This window comes from Anabrus simplex, chromosome 2 (assembly GCF_040414725.1).
Source record: "Anabrus simplex isolate iqAnaSimp1 chromosome 2, ASM4041472v1, whole genome shotgun sequence".
In the NCBI taxonomy this organism is placed as follows: Eukaryota; Metazoa; Arthropoda; class Insecta; order Orthoptera; family Tettigoniidae; genus Anabrus; species Anabrus simplex.
This window is the reverse complement of record NC_090266.1, coordinates 1,064,567,930-1,064,594,501: the sequence shown is the minus strand read 5'-3', so window position 1 is coordinate 1,064,594,501 and position 26,572 is coordinate 1,064,567,930. Positions and strand designations below refer to the sequence as shown.

Genomic DNA, 26,572 nt, shown 5'->3' with positions numbered 1-26,572 from the left:
CTAACATCGCAGGTCATCGGCCCCTATTTGAACAGATTCTTGAATTATTTAGAAGTAGGAAGTATAGCAGTAATGAACGTTGATCCTTGTCATTTTAGATAGATATCAAACTTAGTGAATAAGAGTAGGTGTTATTGAATGGTTGTAACTAGAATGCACAGAGTTTTCAGTAACTAAAACTAAATGCTCACATCAAAAATTAAAAATTTACATACATGAGCTTGACTAATTCAGAAGTGAAAGAGGACATGAAACTATATGACTGTCCTCTTATTATTGTCAGTACAGCCTCAATAAACTGCTGTGGCCTCAGTTCAATTAGAGAGTTGCAATAAGGAACTAAAACTTGCACATTACATTTTGTATTTTAAGGATAATACCAAGTATACACAAAAGAATATCGGAGTTTTACACAATTGTTACGGCTATGTAACCAACTTTAAGCTGTCTGTTTTCTAGATTGGATGACAGAGCAACTCTGAAAGTTTGTATTATATGCAGCAAATTGTTTTTTTCCACACCCTGTCTCTTGACAGCACCAGATGTAGTGTTCCATTTACAGATGGTGGCTCCCAAGCACAAAGCTTTCTGTGAACTGCAGTTCGTGAAGTGTAATTCGGTAGTTACAGTTCAGCGTGAGTTTTGGTGACAATATGGATACGATCCTTCATTGGACAACACTCGGCAATTCAAAATAATGGGATGCCTGTGAAAAAGTCCAGGATGATCTTGAGCATCAGGTGAGACAGTCAAACATGTTAAGGCAACTTTCGTGTGCAGTCCTAACAAACGTGTATGATGGGCTAGTCATGAACTAGCACTGATGACGGAGTGGAAAGTGTTATGAAAGTGATGAAAAATGTAGCAGTACAGTCTTCAGTCATAAAAGGAACTAAAGCCCGTAGACTGCGAGAAAATGCAGCAGCTAATGGAAGGTGACAATGTGTGATGTTCAACATTTTAGTCAACTGGAACCCTGCAAGTGAAGCGAACGTGAGTGCGGGGGTGGTGTGTGGTAAGTGTAGTGTAGGCGTAATGGGGATAGGCATTGACCTCTACCGAGTGGTTATCAGCTGATGGAATAACTGCGTAACGTATACGTACCAGGTATGTGGGCTAAAACTTGCTACCGTATTAGTAACTTCAAAATGGTGTTAGCAATAGTGATCGCTGTGCTTTTGGTAACTGGAGGAGAGGAGAGCAATCATGGATCCTTGAGTTGGGAAGATACCGAAAAAATTTAAGGAAGTGGTGAAGGAGGTCAGCCAAGCAGACATGACTAGGGAGCTGATCATGGAATAGAACAAGGATATTCAGGACTTGAAAGATAACCTGAGAGGAAATATGGCAGGTATAAGAGAATGCCTAGGTAAATATCAAGAGGAAATGGAAAATTCAAAGGAACATTGCATGGTGTTGGAGCAGCGCACACAAGAGCTGGAAATGCAGGTCCGGAGATCAACACTTGTTCAACGTAGTAGATGCTGGATAATTTATCGAATTAAAGAGAATAGGGGCGAGAGTAAATTGTTATTATTATCTTCTGTGTTGGAGGTGTTCACGGCAGGAGTGAAAGTGAATTGCATGGAATCCAATGATGACGACGTGCAGAGAATAGGAAGGACTCAAGGACCAAGGCCAATTAAGTTGCAAATTTTATCCAGGATGAAAGCCTACCAAATTCTCCGGAGTACCAAGAATTTAAGAGGGATGGAAGTATGGATCAAGAGAGAACTGGGAGATGAAGTGAGAAAGGAGATGGGGAAAAGCCAGAAGAGAGGGTCTTACAGCATTCATAAGGAGCAAGAGACTCATCATCATAGGTAATGGTTGGAGAAAGAATTACTTGTCATCTCAGCTGGAAGTTTTGGCTTGAGAAGAGAGTGCAGTGTCATCGCCACAACGTGGAAGAAGGAATGATGACTTCCAAGAAACAGGAGTGGAGCACGAACCAGTGGGTTTGCTGACAACTACAGAGAATGAGGAAATTATCACCAGTGGCGAACGGCAGCCCATGAGTAAATGCTTAACACCTGATGTTGAATTGGGGCTAGCACCAGTAGAACACCGGTAGCTGTAAAAAGCAGTAGTAAAATAGAGGATCCTATGAAAAAAGAAACAAGGACAGAATCTGAAAAACATTTGGTCTAAGGAGGAGGATCCAATAGAAGTAAAAGGAAATAAATGGGAAGGAAATGTGGTAGGGGGAATTTATAGCTTGCCTCATGGATGCATAGTCCAAATTGATAAGCCAATAAGTACAAGAAGTAAAACAAGAAGTGTGACTAATAACAGAAAAGCAAAATAACTAGAATGGAGGATTGGCTTTGTTATTATAGAAGGCCGGGGAATGCTGAAATGTTAGAACTTGTGGAAAATTTTGAGATTTTTGCCTTTTTAGAAACATGGTTGTCTGAAGGGAGAATCTTATCATGGAAGGGGTATGTTACGAGAAGTGTAATGAAAAGAAAGAGAGTGTTACGAGAAGAAACCCAGGAGGAATATCACTCCTAATAAAGGAGGTTAGTAATCAGATAGAATAATTACCTAACAGTATGGAGGATGTAGTTTGGATGAAAGGTCAAACTGGGTGGTAGAAGACTGAGATATATATGTATAGGCTTCCCATATAATCATCTGTTAGGGTTAACATATACAAACATGAATTTTTTTCTTTTTAGGATTTATTTATTTTAATTTTTTAGCCAACATAGGACTACTTAGGTGTATGGAGGTTTTTTTCTTCTTTTAGTCAGCCCAATTCTGTTTCAACTTTTCTGAACGTAATATTCTTTCTGCTTCTGGAATCATTCTTCCTATTCTCTGGTTTTTGATTTTTGTCTGTAGTCTAGTGTGTTTATCTTTCAATATGTTGAGTGTATTTGTTTTGTATTTTAAATCTTCTATTGTAATATTTAACTCTCTCATGTCTTCTTTAAATTCTGTGATCCATCTAATATTATTCATACTCTTCCATAATTTTTCTATTATTTTTCTACTGATTCTATTTTCTGGTGACCATATACGATGCCCTAAGAATGATATTCGTTTCTTTTTCATTGTGCTAGACACAGGTTCTGTTTCTTTATAAACTGTCTCATAGGAAGCTAGTCTCCAGACTCAGTTTACTTGATAATCTTTATTTAAATAGGTTGTCACTATTCTCCTTTCTAAATTGAGTACTCTATCTATTGCAATTGTGTTTGTTGTTTCACATGCATATGTAATTTGTGGCTGGGTGACTGTTTTGTACTGATTCAATTTGGTTGCTATCGAGAGACACTTTTTATTATGTGTATTCTTGGTAACATGCTGTGCTGTAACCAGTTTATCTATTCTATTTTGCCATGCTAGTTTCTCGTTCAGGTTGTATGTGATTATTTCACCTAAATATTAAAATTTTTCTACATTTTTTATTTCTTGGTCTCCCAGTTTAATTTAGTTTGCAAGCGGAAGTTGAGTTAGCATCATTTGTTTCTTCAAATGAAATTTTCAAACCAATATTTTGAGCTATTTCCTGTAAAGATTTTATTTGTTGTTTTATTTCCTGAATATCAATGGCCAAAAGAGCTACATCATCAGCAAATCCTAGACAGTTCAAATGTATGTTATCCTTCTGGGTCCAAATTTTTATATTTTTTGAGTTGTTCTTGTACCATTCCCTCGTAACGTCCTCTAGTGCACAGTTAAAAAGAAGAGGTGACAATCCGTCACCCTGTCTTAAACCAGTTGTTACCAAGAATGGTTCAGAAAATTCTCCTCAGAACTTAATTTTAGAAACTGTATTAGTTAGAGTAAGTTCAAATGATCAGCTTTGGGTGAAGTCTGAAATGTCTTAAAATTTTTAATAATGATGGTCTGTGGATGGAGTCTTAAGTTTTCTTGAAATCTATAAGCATTATTCTTTTTTAGGATTTAATATAGGATATTAACTTAATGAGAAGTAACTTTGAAGAAGCAGGAATTATTATGTTGCGAGACTGGAATGCTTGAATTGGGGAGTCAATCACAGTCTATAGTAAAGAGGGGATGGAGCCAATGAGAGGAACAGAAGTAGTCAGGATAAGGAACGGAATATATATGTGGATAAACTCCTAGAACTATGTGCTTCAGAAAATCTACATATTCTGAAGGGATGGTGGCAGAGGGATGAAATGGGAAAGCTGACAAATATTACAATACACAGAGGTAGTGTAATTAGATTTGGTTGTGTGTACAGGAGATATTTTAGAAATGGTAAATAGAGATTAGAGAGTGCGCCGAATCACATCATTCCCCTTCATCTATTACGTTACGGGAAGGAGCAGGTTAATGTTGCAAAAACTAAAATTAAAAAAGGATAATAGAACTTTTATTTTTACAAGTTGCTTTACATCGCACCGACACAGAAGGGTCTTATGGCGACGATGGAATAGGAAAGGGCTAGGAGTGGGAAGGAAATGGCCGTGGCCTTAATTAAGGTACAGCCCCAGCATTTGCCTCATATGAAAATGGGAAACCATGGAAAACCATCTTCAGGGTTGCTGACAGTGCGGTTTGAACCCACTATCTCCCGGATGCAAGCTCAGAGCTGTGCGCCCCTAACTGCAGAGCCAACTGGCCCAGTGGATAATAGTTGTTGTTTGAGTCATCAGTCCACAGACTGGTTTGATGCAGCCCTCCATGCCACCCTATCCTGTGCTAACCTTTTCATTTCTACGTAACTATTGCATCCTACATCTGCTCTAATCTGCATGTCATATTCATACCTTGGTCTACCCCTACTGTTCTTACCAACTACACTTCCTTCAAAAACCAACTGAACAAGTCCTGGGTGTCTTAAGATGTGTCCTATCATTCTATCTCTTCTTCTCGTCAAATTTAGCCAAATCGATCTCCTCTCACCAATTCGATTCAGTATCTCTTCATTGGTGATTCGATCTATCCATCTCACCTTCAGCATTCCTCTGTAACACCACATTTCAAAAGCTTCTATTTCTCTTTCTTTCTGAGCTAGTTATCGTCCATGTTTCACTTCCATACAATGCCACGCTCCACACGAAAGTCTTCAAAAACATCTTTCTAATTCCGATATCAATGTTTGAAGTGAGCAAATTTCTTTTCTTAAGGTATGTATTCACGTTCGAAATTGCGATTTAGGTCAAAATAATCAATATTTAGCTTTTGATGACAAATGAAAGCCTGGAATTTCTAGTTTCCAAATATGTAAGTATCATTGGCCTGAGACATATAGAACGGCCGTAAATTGCATTTAAATGGACCACTGCATTCATGATTTATCTGCTCTGGGGGCGTGGTCAGGTGCTAACATTCACTAGCTTTCCATACTCAAGCAGTTTTTTCCACATAATTACATTTCAATACATCGCACTGGTGTTTCCCCATGTAGTACCTTTGTGAACCAAAAGATAGCAGTGGTTGTCACATGATATATCTCTGGAGAAGGAATGTTGAATCTTGCATAAATGCTGTGCAATCCAATTATGAATGCCATGTGCTGTGTTATTTGTGTTTATATCGAGTAACTAACTTCTGCTAAGTGAATAATGGGTAGTAATAGACATAGTGGCTATAAAAGAAAGCGCCGTTGCTATGGAAATAAGTATACAATGAATAAAAAAAATATTACTGAGACAGTAGTCCAAAATGAGAACAATAAAAATCAACTTCCCAATGTCAGTAGTGCTTCCGAGTCAAAAACTTTCTACTTCGCATTATGACAGTAATTGTGGTGATTCTCAAGTATTTTTAACATTACATTTAGTGTGTAATGTGTAGAAAAACTGTTATCTTTGCTGGTATGTCCTGTCTGTATGAAATGTGGATCAATATCGCTGAAAAACTTCTGTAAACAGAGGTTAGGTTGGGCATTTTTTTTTGTTAGTTTGGTGTGTAGTAATAGTGATTTTCAATCTGAACCTCAGTGTACATCAAGGGGAAATTGTCAGATTATGAAATTAATAGAAGACTTGTGTATGGGATGCGCTTCAATGGGTGTGGTGGAAGTGAAGCAAGAAAATTTTCGAATATTTTGAATTTACCTCCACCGCCCGCACCTGCATTATATACTGAACATGTCAAGATTCTGGCTGAAGTTACCACTGAAAGTATCTCAGAGGAAGAAAACGACTCAAAGAGGACAAAATACTACAATAAGAGGGACCTACCTATGCATCAAACCAAACCAAACCCACTGGCACTAGAGCCCTTGAAGGGCCTTGGCCTACCAAGCGACCGCTGCTCAGCCCGATGGCCTGCGGATTTCAAGGTGTCGTGTGGTTAGCATGAGGAATCCTCTCTGGCATTATTCTTGGCTTCCTAGACCGGGACCGCTATCTCACCGTCAGGTAGCTCCTCAATTCTAATCACGTAGGCTGAGTGGACCTCGAACCAGCCCTCAGGTCCAGGTAAAAATCCCTGATCTGGCCGGGAATGGAACCCGGGGCCTCCGGGTAAGAGGTAGACACACTACCCCTACACCACGGGGCCGGCACTTATGTCTCAGGAGGGTTTGAATTAGCCAAAGTAAGCAATTTCAATCCCGAAATAAACTTCCAAGATTCAAGTTCAATTTTCCACACAGTGAATTTCTCCAGATTTTTCATAATTCAAAAAATCATAACGTCTTCAAATTTTAAGTTATAGAATACATTGATATGTCAAATTGAAGCTTATTAAAAGTAGAATGTTCTGAACTAAACATAATAATAAATAAGACTATAATAAAAAGGTACCAAATGAAAAAACAAATCTAAATATTCTAAAATTTTGACTGCCATGAAAAATATATTATAAAAATATGATATCAGTGAATTATTAAATTCTGTTTAGTTCATCACATTATATGCATTATTAGGATGAATTATGCGCAAAAATAATTGGAATTGAACTATTTTCCAGAAAGCTATGATTTTTGGAAATGTATGCAAAATTTCGGAGTTTTTGTCAATTATTTAGGAAACGGTACCTTAAGTGTGAAATTTTTATAGTGTAAATATATTCCGTAAATACGAGTATTTCATTGTAAAAATTTCAAAAACATTGATAAAATAGTATAGATTTTGGTCCGAAACGTGAATACATACCTTAAGAAAGCTCTTCCTTGCTTGTGCTAGTCTGCATTTTATGTCCTCCTTACTTCTGCCATCATTAGTTATTTTACTACTCAAGTAGCAATATTCATCTACTTCCTTTAAGACTTCGTTTCCTAATCTAATATTTCCTACATCGCCTGCCTTCGTTCGACTGCACTCCATTACTTTTGTTTTGGACTTATTCATTTTCATCTTGTACTCCTTACCCAAGACTTCATCTATACCATTCAGCAACTTCTCGAGATCTTCTGCAGTCTCAGATAAAATAACAATATCATAGGCAAATCTCAAGGTTTTGATTTCCTCACCTTGGATTGTGATTCCCTTTCCAAATTTCTCTTTGATTTCCTTTACTGCCTGTTCTATGTAAACATTGAAAAGGAGAGGGGACAAACTGCAGCCTTGCCTCACTCCTTTCTGGATTGCTGCTTCTTTTTCAAAGCCCTCGATTCTTATCACTGCAGACTGATTTTTATACAGATTGTAGATAATTCTTCGTTCTCGGTATCTTATCCCTATCATCTTCAGAATCATAAATAGCTTGGTCCAATCAACATTATCGAATGCCTTTTCTAGATCTACGAATGCCATGTACGTGGGCTTGTCCTTCTTGATTCGATCCTCTAAGATCAGACGTAAAGTCAGGATTGCTTCACGTGTTCCTACATTTCTTCTGAAGCCAAATTGATCTTCTCCCAACTCAGCTTCAACTTGTTTTTCCATTCTTCTGTAAATACGCCCTAATACATGTTAAAATTTTGCAGGCATGAGATACTAAACTAATGGTGCAGTAGTTTTCACACCTGTCAGCATCGGCTCCCTTGGGAATAGGTAAAACATAATTCTTCCGAAAATCGGATGGGACTTCTCCTGTCTCATACATCTTGCACACTAAATGAAATAACCTTGCCATGCTGGTTTCTCTTAAGGCAGTCAGTAATTCAGAGGGAATGTCATCAATTCCAGGTGCCTTGTTCCTATTGAGGTCACTCACAGCTCTGTCAAACTCTGACCTCAAAATTGGGTCTCCCATTTCATCAGCATCAACAGACTCTTCATGTTCCAGAACCAAATTATCTGCATCTTTACCTTGATACAACTGTTGGATATGCTCCTGCCACCTTTCTGCTTTGTCTTCGTTCCCTAGAAGTGGCTTTCCATCTGAGCTCTTAATATTCATGCACCTAGATTTCCTTTCTCCAAAGGTTTCCTTGATTTTCCTGTATGCAGCATCTACCTTTCCCAGGACCATACAGCCTTCAACATCCTTGCACTTCTCCTTCAGCCATTCTTCCTTAGCTACCTTGCACTTTCTATCCACTTCATTCTTTAATCGCCTGTATTCTTTTCTGCCCTCTTCATTTCTAGCATTCTTGTATTTTCGTCGTTCATCAATCAGGTCTAGTATCTCCTGAGTTATCCACTGATTTTTAGTTGATCTTTTCTTCCTTCCTAACATTTCTTCAGCAGCCCTACTGACTTCATTTTTCATGACTCTCCACCCTTCCTCTATAGTGTTTCCTTCAGCCTTTTCGTTTAGTCCTTGTGCAACATGTTCCTTGAAACAATCCCTCACACTCTTTTCTTTCAGCTTGTCTAGATCCCATCTTTTTGCATTCTTTCCTTTCTTCAACTTCTTCAACTTCAGATGGCATTTCATGACCAACAAGTTGTGGTCAGAGTCCACGTCTGCTCCTGGGAAAGTTCTGCAATCCAACACCTGGTTTCTGAATCTCTGCCTAATCATAATGAAGTCTATTTGATACCTTCCAGAGTCTCCAGGTCTCGTCCACGCATACAGCCGTCGTTTGTGGTGTTTGAACCAAGTATTGCCAAGCACTAAATTATGATCAGTGCAGAATTCAACCAGCCGACTTCCTCTTTCGTTCCTTTGTTCCAATCCAAATTCTCCTACTGTACTACCTTCTCTTCCTTGGCCTACCACTGCATTCCAGTCTCCCATCACAATTAGATTCTCGTCACCTTTTACATATTGTATTAAATCTTCGATCTCCTCATATATTCTTTCAATTTCTTCATCATCCGCTGAACTAGTAGGCATATAGAGCTGCACTATTGTGGTGGGCATTGGTTTGGTGTCTATCTTGACGACAATAATTCTTTCACTATGCTGGTCGTAGTAGCTTACCCGCTGCCCTATTTTCTTATTCATTATTAAACCAACTCCTGCATTTCCCCTGTTCGATTTCGTGTTGATAATTCGGTAGTCGCCTGACCAAAAATCCTGTTCTTCCTGCCAACATACTTCACTTATACCAACTACATCTAACTTTAGCCTATCCATCTCCCTTTTCAGATTCTCTAACCTACCACAACGATTCAAACTTCTAACATTCCATGCTCCGACTCGCAGAATGTCAGTATCCATCTTCCTGATGATCACCCCCTCTCGTGTAGTCCCCACGCGGAGATCCGAATGGGGGACTAGTTTACCTCCGGAATATTTTACCCGGGAGGAAGCCATCATCAGTACATCATTCATACAGAGAGAGCTGCATGTCCTCGGGAGTTAGTTACGGCTGTAGTTTCCCATTGCTTTCAGCCGTGTAGCAGTATCAACACAGCTAAGCCATGTTGAGTATTATTACAAGGCCGTATCAGTCAATCATCTAGACTGCCGCCCTTGCAACTACCGAAAGGCTGCTACCCCCCTATCGATGAACCATTCGTTAGTCTGGTCTCTCAACAGATACCCATCCGATATGGTTGCACCTGCGGCTCGGCTATCTGCATCATTGGGACACGCAAGCCTCCCCATCGCGGCAAGGTCACATGGTTCGCAGAGGAGGGTGGATAATAGAATAATGAGTAAATATAAGTGGTGTGGTATCACCTCAAAAAATAGAGACATATTCACGAGAAGAAGAATTTTAAATAACTAAGAGTGGAATAGAGCTAGAGTTATTGAGTAATAATGTGGACCTTGAAAGGGCAGTGAAAGCAATGACTAAAGATAAAGCAAGTGGAAAAGACAAATTCAATGCTGATATGATTAAGGCAGCAGGAAGCATTGGACTACAGTGGCTATACCAAGCCCTCAATGGCATATGGAAGGATGAACGGATACCTGAAGATTGGCAACAAGGAAGCATTGTACCACTGTTCAAAAAAGGAAATTGGAAGAAATGTGAAAATTATAGGGGTATAACCCTATTATCACATGGGCTAAAAATAATGGAGAAAGTCATAGACTAAAGACTGAGGGATATAATAGAAACACAGAGGAAGAACAACATGGCTGTAGACCAAATAGATCAACAATAGACTTGATATTTACAGTGCAAACGATAATGGAAAAACATCTGGAAAGGAACAAGGAAATCATCTTTGTATTTTTGGATTTGGAAAAAGCTTATAATACAGTTAAGAGAAAACATATATGGGAATGCCTATTGAAAAGGAATGTACCAAAATCATTAATTAACAAGATAAAAATGTTGTATCATGAGAGTAAAAGCAGTGTACAAGTGGGGAGTGATGACAAACATTTTATACAAAAAAAAGGTCTCAAGCAAGGAAGTGCACTGTTGCCATTATTGTTTATTATAATGATGGATGAAATCATAAAATGTGTAAAACAGAGTATTAGTAGTGATGTAGTGAATGCTTTGGTATTTGCAGATGACGTGGTGATTTGGGGAAAGGGAGAAAAGGAAGTACAAAGAACACTGGACATTTGGAATAAAAATCTGAAGGAGTTTTGAACGGTAAATAGTAAAAAGGAAACTGTAGTCATGCACTGTGGGAAGGAGAAAAAGAGAAGCCAAGTGAACATAGACAGAGAACAGCTATAGAATGTAGAACAGTTTACATATATGGGTAGCATTATTAATGGAAGTAATGAAATCAATCCTGAAATTAATAACAGACTACGTAAAGGTACAACATTTTATTATCAAGTCAGAGAGCTTTTATGGGACGACAAATTACCCGAGAGAATGAAATTAACTTTATATAAACAGTATTTCATACCAATTGTGACATACGGACTAGAAATGCTGGTGATTAATAAGAGACAAGATAGTAAGATCCAAGCAGTAGAAATGAAATTTTTAAGAACACTGGTTAAAAAGACAAGAAGCGATAGAAATCCAAATATTAAAATCAGAAAGGAGTTAAATATAGAACCGTTAGTACAGAAGATACAGAAAGCAAGACTGAGATGGTTCGGACATGTGAAAAGAATGGGAAAAGAACGGGTAGCAAGAAGGGAATTGGGAAGAGAAGTTAAGGGAAAGAGACCAGTTGGTGGATGTGGCCGAAGTAATGGAGCAGGAAAAGTGGAAGGGCAGAAAGAAGTGGAGGAGGCTTGTTAACCACACCCGGGCGACTGGAGTGGGACACTGATGATGATGATGATGATTACTGGACTCCCTAGGTAAATTATATACAATAATTTTGGCAAACAGACTGATGAAATGGGCGGAAGATTCTCCATCCTCGATATATCACAGTGGTTTCAGGAAAGGTAGAAGAACAGTAGATAACATTATGATTGTAAAAACAATAATAGATTAATATACCAAACGGAAAAGAGTATAACTATATATAACAGCTATCAATTTTGAAAAGGCCTTTGATACGGTCAGCAGGAGTGCACTGGTTGGGAAATTATGCCTGTTAGGGGTGTCTAGAAACATGACAAGTGACTGAGGCCATGTATAGAGGCGTACAATGTAGTATTAAGGTAGGTGATGGGGTAGAATGTGGCCAAATAGAATCTAAATTGGGTTTGAAGCAAGGGTGTAAGCTATCTTCTATGAAGGTTTCTGGTACACCAGTTATCTGTGAGTTACCTACATGCGCTTGTAACTTTAATTGCGCTGTAAACTTTAACAAGTTTCCAGAAACTTAAATCCAGATTTATAAGCCCTGGTAATAAATAGTACAGTTATCGTCATGTTTAGTATCTCTCGTCCTCCAATAGATGTCTCTACACAAATGTTTTTAGGGTTATTTTGGTAATTTCTAGTTACTTTTACTAGCAGAAGTTTTCTATAATGAACTAACAAATATGAACACAGTCATCTCAATCAATCTGATTCAACATGTAATAATCTCTCATAATATAAATATATGTACGATCTAATAATGCAAAGATATATTTCCCCTTCTTTCTTATTCACAGCATGCAGACATTGTCTTAAATTTCACCTTGATTGTTGTTGTCAGTAAAATTATAAAAATACACAGCAATTACCAAACAGATCACTTTTCACTGATCCAGAACACAACAGGCATAAACGAAAATAATCACATGAATGAAAACATGCAGCACACTTTGGAACCTATCATTCCGGCATTGATGATGCGACATCCATTCGTTCTCGCTGCAGCTGTTGCAGATTTTTTTAGTAGATTGCAAACAAACCAAAAACTTCTACTTAAAACACGCATATACTGTTTTTCCTCTTCAAGGATGCTGGACACGTACCGCAAGACTGCTGCTTCTTTAGTTTTTCTTCCGTATCTCGGCGCTGAGTCTTATGCACAAAATGTTGCTTATTCCTGCTCGTATCTCTCAGAAACTCGCTCATTTATCATTCTTCTTTGACATGTAATTTGACCTGATCAGATGCCAAACCCTTTAAAAATTCCAATTCAATTTTTTCCCGGGCTTTCATGGCACAACTTTAACAACACAAAAGCATTACAAAACTGCGATCTCCAACAGCCAAAAGAAAATAGCCAAATCACTACATTTTTCATTAGTAGTTCCCTAATGTACTCTTCGAACTGAGAATTTGTAGTTCTTAATAACTGCAACGGACTAGTAATTTGAGATGTTTTACTTACATCGACCATGCAACATGCATTGACAAAAATACTCTTGTAACTGCTGACGTGAAGACCACTTGAGAATTTCAATCAAATGTAGTGAGCTAACCCTGACTCAGGATGTGAAGTGTGTTGACACAGATAAGAAGGTAACAAACTACAGCTTCCTGCAAGATTTTTAATTAAATAAGTCCAGATGTTTTATGTTTATTGGGAGTCTATGAGACGTCATGTCACCGGTTAAAGGATATAATAACGTTAAAAATCAATTTTATTATTCAGCAGGCTTATATTAAATGCATACTGGTACCTACGATATTTATTATTTAGTACAAATGTAAATATTAATGGTAAATACTCCATAATATCAGATTGGGTTTTCATTAACTGTTGGTAGGACTCATGATTCAAAGCCTGACGAAAGAGATCTTACCATTATATCTACACTGAAAGATCAATTTGAGCCTGATGAAAATTCGTTTCATATGAGTTCTATTTTATTTTACGATTCATTTCCCTTATTGGAAGATACATCCACAGTAGAGGCGTCATGCTCCGAGGAGATTGTAACCTCTAAACAGCTGGGACAGATTACACCATACAAGTGGAATCAATGACTAAAGCCAGTGATAACGTGGAAGTAAACGTATTGACCAAAATATTGTCGACTTCACGTTAAAATTACAATGAATGACTGTAAATATACTATAACCAGTTCATTATCACTTACTAATGTTTACGAAACTAATATAAGACCTTGTACGGAACGGTATGGAGTGGCGCCTCATATCGGTATTTGTTTGAATCAGCTCTAACATAGAGCTAACTACAGCACTAGCTGCAGTTACCAGTCATTGCGGAGATAACTGTGAAGAAGCCGATAACTGTTGTTTCGGAAACTCATTTTTAACGTATCACCATGTTAAGTCACTGATAACTACGCATCTACAGATAACTGTCATCCCAGAAACCGGCCATAATAGTGGCAACACTGCTTTACAGACATCGTGCAACAGAACCTAATAATGTCGCTGATAGCATACGTTATTTACATACCTACCTTAGGGCACAATGGCTCTCCCTTCTCTCATCACGCGTATGCAAACCAGCGAGAGGAACAGAGCCTCATATTAGCTGGCGGTCTTACGTAGTGCTGTCACAATGTTTTTAAGACAGGGACAACGGAGTTGGATAAAGACTGAAAGTGCCAGGGGTTGTACAGCTCGACAGTGTCATCAAGGTCTTTAAGAGGCTTGTGGGGAATCTGCATTGCTTTAGAGAACAGTGGCATGGTAGCATTTCTGCTGTTAGGTCTATTACATCAGACATGCTGAAGAGTGTGGAGAGAGCTTGATTATTGATTTGATGTGTAGCATTTCTGCTGGTAAGTCTATTACATCAGACATGCTGTAGAGTGTGGGGAGAGCTTGATTATTGGTTTGATGCATGTTGCATGGCTGAATGTTCTCACATTGGGCACTTACAGAGCGCGTTATGAAAACTGTACAGCCCATGTTATTGAATTCCAATCCTTATATCTCTGAATTATATTTCTTTGGGTGTGCACCCTGTACTGATTCGATATAAAGAAAACTTCCCAAGTATCACAGATTAGAACTTACCAAGAGGAACAAAAACTGGAGGAGACCATATAAAAGAATTGCTGGAATTTCTACCAGCATTAGGACTTATTAAAGTTGGTTGGTCACTATCTGGGTCGATCCTTGATGCTTCACTTGCATTCCTGTAGAACAGCCAAGAACATAGATCCAGCTTTAGATATTGGAAGATCAGCTTTTAATAATTCTACAAGGTGGGCAAAAGAAAAATATGACCCGGAAAATATTTATAAGACTGACGCAGAATTGACCCTTGTTAATGAACAGGAGAACTGCCTATCACAGGAAATGCTGGAAACCATGATTTTGATGCACCAATTGGTTGCTGTCACACGTCTACGTGTGCACATCTCCCGCATGCTCTGCCCCGAGTATGTTGCCGTGTCATTACATGTGAGTGAGTAACAGAAGTGGACGTGTTTAGTGACCAGCTGAATGCAACACAAAATGGTGCTCATGATAAAACAGCGCATGTTAATTGTCATGTGTTATGTGAAGCACAATTAGTGGAAAACCTGTGCGGAACTGTTTGCACAGGAAGTGTTTTGGCAAAACCTCCAGCAAAGTCTGCAATGCAAAACTTAGTGGCAAAATGACATGAAACTGGCTCTGTAGCAAATAAAAACAGTAACTATCCAAAAAGAGTTCGAACACCAGAAAACATTGCTCGATTGAAGGAAAGCCTGGAACAAAGTACGACAAAATCTCAATGCCGATTATCTATGCAAGTGGGAATTAAGAGATCACCGTGCTGAAACATTGTCAAAAAAGGGCCTGCATCTGTATCCTTACAAATTTACTCCTGTGCATGTGTTAAAGCGCCCAGAAAAACCTTCATGTGTTGAGTTCTGCTGGTGGTTTCTGAGTGAAGTGGAGTCAGGACTTTTGGATCCTCAGTTTTTCATTTCTTCAGATGACGCCATTTCCAGCATCTTCTGTGATGTTCATTAACGAGGGTCAATCCTACATCAGTCCTATTGTTAATATTTCCCCGGCCAGTTTTATTTCGCCCACCCGGTATAATAGAATATGTATTATGCATGTAATTCTCAATGGCATTTATGAGTGTGGCACACTGAAATGTATAAATACAAATTAAACTAAGATAAAGTAACAAGTTTATAGTTTTATGTGACCTTTGATATTGAGATCACAGCCATTGGACCTCCAGTTTTATGTGAAATACAAACTACACAGACATGGCTTTTAATTTCGAAACTCTTGCATGCATTTTTCACAATTCAAACTGTGGCGGCCTTCGTAAGAAGCTTTTATTGATGTCGGCTAACTATCGTGCCCTAAAGAACTTTAAATAATTCTATGTAAAACCCCTATACTTACCATAATACTCCTCTTGAAAACGAATATATTCATAACCTTAGTGCAGAATCCAAACAACATCATTAATAACTGATAGTCTTTACCAAGCTATGAATACCATGTTTGCAGAGTCCTTAGTTCCTGTGTCTAAACTGACTATTTTCAGAATATAATTAAATTGATGAAATATAACTAAACTTTTTACTTACTACTGTATTACAAAACAACAGGAAATATAATGCCATTTAGCACAGTATTACTTATTACTTCAACAACACATTTTTCAAAAGTTCTCTGCCATTTGTCCTACACTCCTCCAGTCGCACAGGTTTCACATTGCTGCTTCGATCATGGTGTTAAGTACAGCCTGTATTGTGATCTTGAGTTTGTTAATGTTCCTAGGTTTGTGAATATACACTTGAGACATAAGGTGGCCCCTGAGAAAGTAGTTGCATACTGACAAGTTTGGGGAATGAGCTGGCCACAGAATGTCTCTTTTTCTAGAAATGAAATCACCTGCAAACTTTTCTTGAAACATCGCTATAGATGGTCAGGCTGTATGGGCTGTTGCTCAATCTCACCAGAACCATATCATATCGAGATCTATTCCACATGCAGTTCTGGAGCAAGGAAGTCCCTTAACTTTGTCAGGTACCGAACAGATGTCACCATGGCAACCTGACCATTCTCTTCTCCATGCCAGACAGTTCCACGACAAGAGTACAGACAATGCATTTGAAGCAGCTGAGAATTTGAATCAGACCAGTAATGAAAATTTTGTTCACTGCACCAAATAAATGGAAATGTGTTTAACCACTTTCTAATAGGACAATGTTATAGTACAACAAGTTAAGGAAGTTCTCATAAAATGCCATATGATATGCTTTGTTAAGCACATTTAGCTGTTGCACTCTGCACTCCTTCCATTTTATATGGATGAACGTACAACTCCTTTACCAGAATTCTTCTACACTGTTAGAGGATTAACATAGTGCAGCAGCATGTTTCCTGGTTGAACGTTCAGGGCTCCTTAGCATTGCCTGATGCACTCTTTCAACATTTGGTGGGGTTCTCATGGTATGCATGGGCACTGGCGTAGCCAAGGCGGAGCCCAGTGGGGCCGGGCCCCCCCCCAAAATATTTCCTGAAACTAGGGCGACGATCAGCCGTTGTTTTACGTATGGTACGAACAACCTAAAAACTTACGCCGAAATGTTAAATTAACGTAGCGACAAAGAATCTACTAGCAAGGCTCAATAGGGCTAATCATAATTCTCCATATTTGTACTGCTTGAATGAAAGGCAAACACTTAGGATTATGATGTGTGGGGATATTTCTTTGTAGAGGCCTCAGTATTGGGAATGTAACCGTGTGTTGACAAATGTCAAGACATGAGGAAAAGGGGGAAAAAAAAATGAAATGAAATGGCGTATGGCTTTTAGTGTCGGAGGGTCCGAGGGCAAGTTCGGCTCTCCAGATGCAGGTCTTTTGATGTGACTCCCGTAGGCAACCTGCGCGTCGTAATGAGGATGAAATGATGGCGAAGACGACACATATACCCAGCTCCCGTGCCAGCGAAATTAACCAATTAAGTTTAAAATTCCCGACCCTGCCGGGAATCGAATCCGGGACCCTTGTGGCCATAGGCCAGCACGCTAAACATTTTGCCATGGAGCCGGACAGGAAAAGGGCAATTACCAAGGTATTACTCAGTTGGGGGCCGGGACGTGACCACCGAGATAACTGGGGCCACAGCCAGAAACAGCTGCAGGCTTACAACATAGCGACAGATTTTGCACATCGGTTCTAGTAAACAACAATATCCTAGGGATCTTCGGGTTGTACCGTGGTTGAGAGATGTGCTGGGTTTAAGTTGCAGCGTTGAGGAGACTGTGACAGGATTTTGAGCTGCACGACAGTTCCCCATTTTGTGCCATATAAGTAAATTTTTTGAAGTGGGCCATTTCGTCACTGAGAAGCGAAAACTATGTACATCCTCGGTGTTATGAAAAAGGTTTTTTAAAAATCCTAACAGTAGAAAGACAATCGCGGGTGAGTGCCAAAGTTCGATATGTAGGCCTATATATTTTGTCAAATGCCCGGAGATTGATTGGAACCTCAAATTGCACCATCAAAATTGCGGGTAAATATTTTGTAATTGGCGGGCGTGATAACTCAGTTCCAATGGTTTTATCTTCTCATCAGGACGGCCCAGGCTTGAATCGCAGTCGATGCACGATACATTTTTTAAATGGGAAGTCACGTTGTATTGATATGGATTCTACTTAAAACACTAGATCCCGTCCCTTACCTTTCTTTCTACTTTTGTGGCATAACCGTGTCATTTATAGTGGTGTATTTTTTTCAGTATCCAACCATTCTTCGGGCTTACCTTGTACCTTAAATGGTGAGTGGATGCAGTGGCGCACCCACGAAATAATTTCAATGGGTGGGGTGTACGTAAGTCGAGACCAGTAGCGTGGACACGACTTTTCCTTGGAAAGGGTTATGAAACGATTTTTTATTTTCAATATTTGCTTTGCCTCGCACCGTAGGTCTTATGGTGACGATGGGAAAGGAAAGGGCTAAGAGTGGGAAGGAAGAGGCCATGGCCTTAAATAAGGTACAGCCCCAGCATTTGCCTGGTGTGAAAATGGGAAACCACGGAAAACTATCTTTAGGGCTGCCGACAGTGGGATTTGAACCCACTATCTCCCGGATGCAAGCACACAGCTGTGCGCCCCTAACAGCACGGCCAACTCGCTCGGTGGATATGAAAAAAGCGGGTCCTACCGTGTGCGGTGACGGATCTTCAGTAGATATTGATGGTTTTGATTGTTACCTTGTACAATCTTAGCTTCTGTACTCTAAACATAAACCGGCTGCTTTAATGAAACTGTTCGTAAAATTGATAATATCGTTCTTCGTTTCTGAGGAAGTAGAATTTTCATTTAATTTGTCTTCTTAAAAAAAAAAAAAAAAAAAAGGAACCAGTTTGGTACTACACACCATGAAGGTGACTACCTTCCAGGTCGTAGATATTTCGATTACGGGAGACTCAAGGCCAACTATACTGCACCCACAAACAAGGTTGTGTCTTCCCCATCCCATGCCTTTCTTAACTGTCAGTGCCGGGAATCGAATGCAGGATGCCTTAAGTCAAATTCTAAAATAAGGAGACCTAAAAGTACCAGCCGGCCCGCGGTGTAGGGGTAGCGTGCCTGCCCCTTACCGGAGACCCCGGGTTCGATTCCCGGGCAGCCAGGGATTTTTACCTGGATCTGAGGGCTGGTTCGAGGTACACTCAGCCCACGTGTTTATAATTGAGGATCTATCTGACGGTGAGATGGCGGCCCCGGTCTAGAAAGCCAAGAATAACGGAGGAGAAGATTCGTCGTGCTGACCACACGACACCTCGTAATCTCCGGGCTGAACAGCGGTCGCTTGGTAGGCGATGGCCCTTCGGGGCTGTCAAACCATGCAGTTTGGTTTGGAAAAGCGAGCAGAGAAGGAAGCGACACACCTGCAAGTCTCTTTAGCTTCCAGCTAGTTCTTCTGTCCTGCCTCGTGCATTTAGAATAGTTGGAAAACGTACGCGGTAATAAATGCTCCTCATAAAACCTCTGTAAAAATACTAACGGCATCTATTTATAACAATAATAACAAATGCCACCTTTTCATGTGGCTCAGTTGGTTGATTCGCTATCCTTCTGAGTCCGAGTTCGCAGGTTCGAATCCCGGCTTGGGTCGGTGGCCGTTAAAACGGTGTTGAAATGGCAACAACTCCGTGTCGTTGGTTATGGCACGTTAATAGAAGTTATACGTACGAATATTAGCGTCACAAAACTGTAACATTTTACTACTATATTCTGTATCCCAGGCTTGCGAGGGAAACTGATTAACAATTCGCTTTACGTCGCACCAACACAGATAGGTCTTATGGCGACGGTGGGATAGGAAAGGCGTAGGAGTTGGAAGGAAGTGGCCGTGGTCTTAATTAAGGTACAGACCCAGCATTTGCTTGGTGTGAAAATGGGAAACCACGGGCAGCCATTTTCAGGGCTGCCAACAGTGGGGTTTGAATCCACTAACTCCCATATGCAAGCTCATAGCTGCGCGGCCCTAAACGCGAGGGAAACTAACAGGACAAGGTAAACCCTACCTAGCATATGTTGTGACGTGAAATTTTTATTTACCAACTAACAAAATATTACCCATACGCTTTACATTCTATATTTATTAATTTATTTATATATTAATGCCTTCTGTACAGTGGCGAAGTTAGGGCTCCAGGCCCTCTCGTATACTTAACCACATACTAATCAGAATATTAAATAAATACCGAGATACTTAAAATAGATAAAACTACATAAATTAATGGAATTGAAAATTAAATAGAATTGAAAATAAATTTGAATACATTACGGACTAAATTAATATTAAAACTAATTAATATTAAAAACTCTTAAAAATGACTAATCCTCAGGCACGCACACATTCATATTCAACCATTAAGTCAGCTGTCCTCAGCAGGTAGTCTCGGCAGGTGACCTTAAATCATGATTTTAAAAAAGCTAGTTTCTCTGACTTGAGCTGGCAGGGAATTCCATACTCTGGCGACAGTCGCCACAAATGATCTATTAACTTTATTTGTGGGGCGGAGTGGAATAGAAAGAATGAATCTAGAACGTGTATTTAAGTTGTGAAATGATGATAAAAAGATGAATTTAGAAGAAATATACAGTGGTTGACTTTCAGTTACCATTCTAAACACCATCATTAAAGTGTGTAGCTGCCGATGTTTATCAGACATCAGCCATAAGACAGCCCGATAGTATGGGGCGATATGAACATCGTACCCAATATTGTAAATAAATCGCAGACAGGAATTCAGTGCTCGTTGAAGTTTGAGTGTTTCTTCTCTCGTCATGTCAACTAAAACGTCATGATAATCAAGAATAGGGAGAATGAGTGTCTGTATAATTTTGGCCTGTAGCTCGAATGGAAATACATCCCTCTGCCCTTTAGAAGGCGAGACACTCCAAAAATCTTTTTACGTATTTCTTTCGTGTAATCAGACCAATCAACTGTTTCATTGATCATTACGCCGAGATTTTTAACCGTTGTACTGTAGGGAATAATGTTACCATTCAGTAGGATAGGCGGGATTGCGACATTGTTTGAGCACCTCAGTAATTTTCTTGATCCAATTATGATTGCCTGAGATTTTGTGCAGTTTAGTATAAGAGAGTTTCGTTGTGCATATATATTGAGTCGTCGGAGGTCATTGTTAATATCTTGTCTTGCAATGTTGATATATTTGAAGATCGTCAGCATAGAGGTGGTGTGTGTTATTTCCTGTCACAGATGGTATGTCAATGATATAAATACAGAAAATTAGATGCCCTGGAATACTGCCCTGTGGGGCAGAACTAAGTTTCATTTTCCATTTAGAGGCCTTGTCGTTTACTGTTACTCGTTGACGGTTACTCAAGAAAGAACTAAAAACCTTAAGCGCAGCCACGTCGATATTTAGCAGTTTCATTTTCTTTATCATAGTCGGAATTACTATAGTGTCAAAGGTGCTACTGAAGTCAAGAAGGATAAGTATAGTGAGCAGTCGTTTGTCCATAGCGTTTCTAATGTCTTCAGTAACCTTCAAAAGTGCTGTCGCGGTACTGTGACCCTTCTTAAATCCAGATTGTAAAGGGTCCAAAAGAGCATTTTGATTTAGGTATTCCAGAACATGCTCGTATACTAAACGTTCAAAGGCTTTAGAAAGCGCAGGGAGTATAGACATAGGATGATAGTCAAAGGGTGATTGTGGGTTTAAACTCTTTGGTACCGGTATAATATTGGCTGTTTTCCAGACAGTAGGGAAATTTTCGTTTAGTAAACAGTAGTTCAGAATGTGCGTCAGTAGTATAGGCAGGACAGCACCCATAATGTTATGTAGACCTATAAAATCATCTACACCTGTAACCTTTGATTTAATGGAATGCAAAGCCTTTTCAACCTGATTCTCTGCGACACTGTGAAATGTGAATGGTGGATTGGCTGGAGGGGAGGGCGGCGAGTCGGTACAGTTAATCGTTCAGTTCGTCAAGTGGAATATCCATGAACCTACTACGCTGGCACAGCATGGGGAGAGAAGATACTCCCACGTGGCGCGTCCCAGGTGGCGGATAGGGGGGTCCTAACCGGCTTGCCAGCGGACTTGAGGGAAATAAAATACCTCTCGCGGACCAAACATACTACCCCTTGCGGGTGGGGGACTCACATGTAGAATACACCCACGGTATCCCCTGCCTGTCGTAAGAGGTGACTAAAAGGGGCGACCACGGGATGCTGGTATTAGAACCATGAAACTACTCGTGATTAGTACCATCACGCAGGGAACACCATGGGTCGCCTTTACTTACGAGTAGTACCACTATATTTGGTACACAATAGGTTTGTGATTAGTAGCAGCAGAGAGTGGTTCCCCTGTGGGTTTCCAGTACCCGTGCTTAGTACCATTGTGAGAAACACCACGGGTCTGGGCGTTGCCTGTGAGTTGTACCACTATATGAGTGACACCGTGGGTCTGCGTTGCCTGTGATTAGTACCCATTATGTGAGGAACCCGTGACTAGTACACCTAGGTGAGGAAACTCATCGGATTGCGTTGGTTCTGAGTGGCGCCATTGTGTGAGAAACACCATAGGTCTGCGTTACCTGTACGAAGTACAATACTTGTGATTAGTACCCCAACATGACAATACCATGGTTCTACTTTACTCGCGACATGTACCATTCTGTGGGGCCTTAGACGTGGATTTTGTACCCCTTTAGACATCAAGCATCCTCGATTCAGGATTCTGCTTTATGAGTGGTCCCTTGGTTAGTAATAAATTATATATGATACCTTTTTTTTTTTTTTGAGAGTTGAGTCCACTAATTTCTTTTGTTTGCTCATTTTTTTGTTATTGTTGTTTTGTTTTTTGCTTCATGTCCATCCATCCATTCCTTCTTCATGACGATTTTTCTTTTGCTTAGTGGATGATTTTGAATTTTTTTTGTCATTTCATTTTGTACCATTAGGGGCCGATGACCTCAATGTTAGGCCCCTTTAAACAACAAGTTTAAGAAAGCGGAGATTGTTATTAGTGGAATACTGTGTAGAAGGGATACTGACTGGAGGGTGATTGGGGATTTAAATGAGACTATGGAGTGGGTATGTGGGAAACTGGGAGTAAAATTTCTAGATCCTAATGGGTGGGTAGGAGATAGGGATCTGCGCTCAGATGGCCTTCATTTAAACCGCAGTGGTACGTATAAGTTAGGAAATTTGTTTGGAAGGGTAATAGGGAGGTACATTCAGGGAAACGGGGTGGCCTAGGGAGCGGTGATAAAGGAACAGGGAACTGGAAATCAAGTAGGGATGACATAAAATTGTTAGTGTTGAACTGTAGAAGTATTGTACGGAAAGGAATAGAATTAAGTAATTTAATAGATATATATTTACCAGATATTGTAATAGGAGTTGAATCATGGCTGAGAAATGATATAATGGATGCAGAAATTTTCTCACGGCACTGGAGTGTGTTATTATTTATAAGTTTCAATATTCCGTATTACACTGGAGTGTGTATCGTAGAGATAGGATAGGAAGGGTGGGAGGGGCAGTGTTCATTCTGGTGAAAGAAGAATTTGTAAGCTACGAAAAAGTTAAAGATGAGACACATGAAATTCTAGGTGTAAGGCTCATTTCTAAAGATAATAGGCAACTTGATATATTTGGAGTGTACAGATCGGGAAAGGGTAGCACTGACGCGGATTCGGAATTATTTCATAGGATAGTCAGCTATGTGGGAAACGACATGGAAAGAAATGTGATTGTAGCGGGAGATCTGAATTTGCCAGATGTCAATTGGGAAGGAAATGCGAACGACAGGAAGCATGACCAACAAATGGCAAATAAGTTAATATGGGAAGGACAGCTGATTCAGAAAGTGATGGAACCAACCAGAGGGAAAAATATCCTGGATGTCGTGCTGATAAAACCAGACGAGCTCTATAGGGAAACTGAAGTAATAGATGGTATTAGTGATCATGAAGCTGTTTTTGTGGTAGTTAAAAATAAATGTGATAGAAAGGAAGGTCTTAAAAGTAGGACTGTTAGGCAGTACCATATGGCTGATAAAGCAGGCATGAGGCAGTTTCTAAAAAGTAATTATGATCGGTGGAAAACGGTAAATAAAAATATAAACAGACTCTGGGATGGGTTTAAAGACATTGTTGAGGAACTAATCTCATTATTAGACCCGTATTGAACTATGCTATGATATACTAACAATTTGTTGGTTATTTTGATCCACCTTTTCAATACAAATTACAGTTTGTGTTGCTAAGTTGTAATGTTACAATTACACAAACTGTAATTTGTATTGAAAAGGTGGATCAAAATAACCAACAAATTGTTAGTATATCATTGTTGAGGAATGCGAAAACAGGTTTGTACCATTAAGGGTGGTAAGGAATGGTAAAGACCCACCTTATTATAATACAGAAATAAAGAGACTAAGAAGGAGGTGCAGACTGGAAAGGAATAGAGTTAGAAATGGCTGTGGAAGTAAGGAGAAATTGAAGGAACTTACTAGAAAATTGAATCTAGCAAAGAAGGCAGCTAAGGATAACATGATGGCAAGCATAATTGGCAGTCATATGAATTTTAGTGAAAAATGGAAGGGTATGTATAGATATTTTAAGTCAGAAACAGGTTCCAAGAAGGACATTCCAGGAATAATTAATGAACAAGGGGAGTGTGTATGTGAGGAACTTCAAAAGGCAGAAGTATTCAGTCAGCAGTATGTAATGATTGTCGGTTACAAGGATAATGTCCAGATAGAGGAGGAGACTAAGGCCAAAGAAGTAATAAAATTTGCATATGATAACAATGACATTTACAATAAGATACAAAAGTTGAAAACTAGAAAAGCGGCTGGAATTGATCAGATTTCTGGGGATATACTAAAGACAATGGGTTGGGATATAGTACCATATCTGAAGTACTTATTTGATTATTGTTTGGTCGGAGGAGCTATACCAGATGAATGGAGAGTTGCTATAGTAGCCCCTGTGTATAAAGGAAAGGGTGATAGACATAAAGCTGAAAATTACAGGCCAGTAAGTTTGACATGCATTGCATGTAAGCTTTGGGAAGGCATTCTTTCTGATTATATTAGATATGTTTGTGAAATTAATAACTGGTTCGATAGAAGGCAATTCGGTTTCAGGAAAGGTTATTCCACTGAAGCTCAACTTGTAGGATTCCAGCAAGATATAGCAGATATCTTGGATTCTGGAGGTCAAATGGACTGTATCGCGATTGACCTGTCTAAAGCATTTGATAGGGTGGATCATGAGATACTGGCAAAAATGAGTGCAATTGGACTAGACAAAACAGTGACTGAATGGGTTGCTATATTTCTAGAAAATAGATCTCAGAGAATTAGAGTAGGTGAAGCTTTATCTGACCCTGTAATAATTAAGAGGGGAATTCCTCAAGGCAGTATTATCGGACCTTTATGTTTTCTTATGCAGTATATATAAATGATATGAGTAAAGGAGTGGAATCGGAGGTAAGGCTTTTTGCAGATGATGTTATTCTCTATAGTGATAAATAAGTTACAAGATTGTGAGCAACTGCAACGTGACCTCGAAAATGTTGTGAGATGGACAGCAGGCAATGGTATGTTGATAAACGGGGTTAAAAGTCAGGTTGCGAGTTTCACAAATAGGAAAAGTCCTCTCAGTTTTAATTACTGCGTTGATGGGGTGAAAGTTCCTTTTGGGGATCATTGTAAGTATCTAGGTGTTAATATAAGGAAAGATCTTCATTGGGGTAATCACATAAATGGGATTGTAAATAAAGGGTACAGATCTCTGCACATGGTTATGAGGGTGTTTAGGGGTTGTGGTAAGGATGTAAAGGAGGGGGCATTATAAGTCTCTGGTAAGACCCCAACTAGAGTATGGTTCCAGTGTATGGGACCCTCACCAGGATTACCTGATTCAAGAACTGGAAAAAATCCAAAGAAAAGCAGCTCGATTTGTTCTGGGTGATTTCCGACAAAAGAGTAGCGTTACAAAAATGTTGCAATGTTTGGGTTGGGAAGAATTGAGAGAAAGAAGAAGAGCTGCTCGACTAAGTGGTATGTTCCGAGCTGTGAGCGGAGAGATGGCGTGGAATGACATTAGTAGACGAATAAGTTTGAATAGAGTTTATAAAAGTAGGAAAGATCACAATATGAAGATAAAGTTGGAATTCAAGAGGACAAACTGGGGCAAATATTCATTTATAGGAAGGGGAGTTAGGGATTGGAATAACTTACCAAGGGAGATGTTCAATAAATTTCCAATTTCTTTGAAATCATTTAGGAAAAGGCTAGGAAAGCAACAGATAGGGAATCTGCCACCTGGGCGACTGCCCTAAATGCAGATCAGTACTGATTGATTGAACAAGCATTATCATCATCAGCAAGTGGAATATCAGAAGTCGTCTGTCTATGTTGATGTTTTCCTATTCCCAGAGCTCTAAGTTGGTCCCATGTGCGATTAGAATTTAAGTTGTTAGCTAAATTCTGGAAATATATACATTTCTTATTTCTGATTAACTTCTTTGTGCGATGTTTTAAGATGCGATAAGATTCGAAGTCTGTGTCATCTAAGATTTGTTTATAATATCGAAATAACGAG

General features: G+C 39.4%; 1 protein-coding gene across 4 annotated transcripts in view; it reads right to left on the bottom strand.

Annotated features, from left to right (window-relative positions):
- Positions 1 to 26,572, bottom strand: part of LOC136863292 (uncharacterized) — a 731,410-nt gene that overhangs the window by 85,140 nt on the left and 619,698 nt on the right. For 3 of the 4 annotated variants that reach the window (XR_011017857.1, XR_011017858.1, XM_068226387.1), the window contains exon 17: positions 14,518 to 14,637. Coding sequence is in view for 2 of the 4 variants with exons in the window: in XM_068226387.1 (XP_068082488.1) it covers positions 14,518 to 14,637 (120 nt within the window). In the remaining 2 variants the exon portion in view is untranslated. Of the gene's footprint in view, positions 1 to 14,515; positions 14,638 to 26,572 lie in introns of all 4 variants that reach the window. The other variant, XM_067139677.2, reaches the window with a different exon arrangement.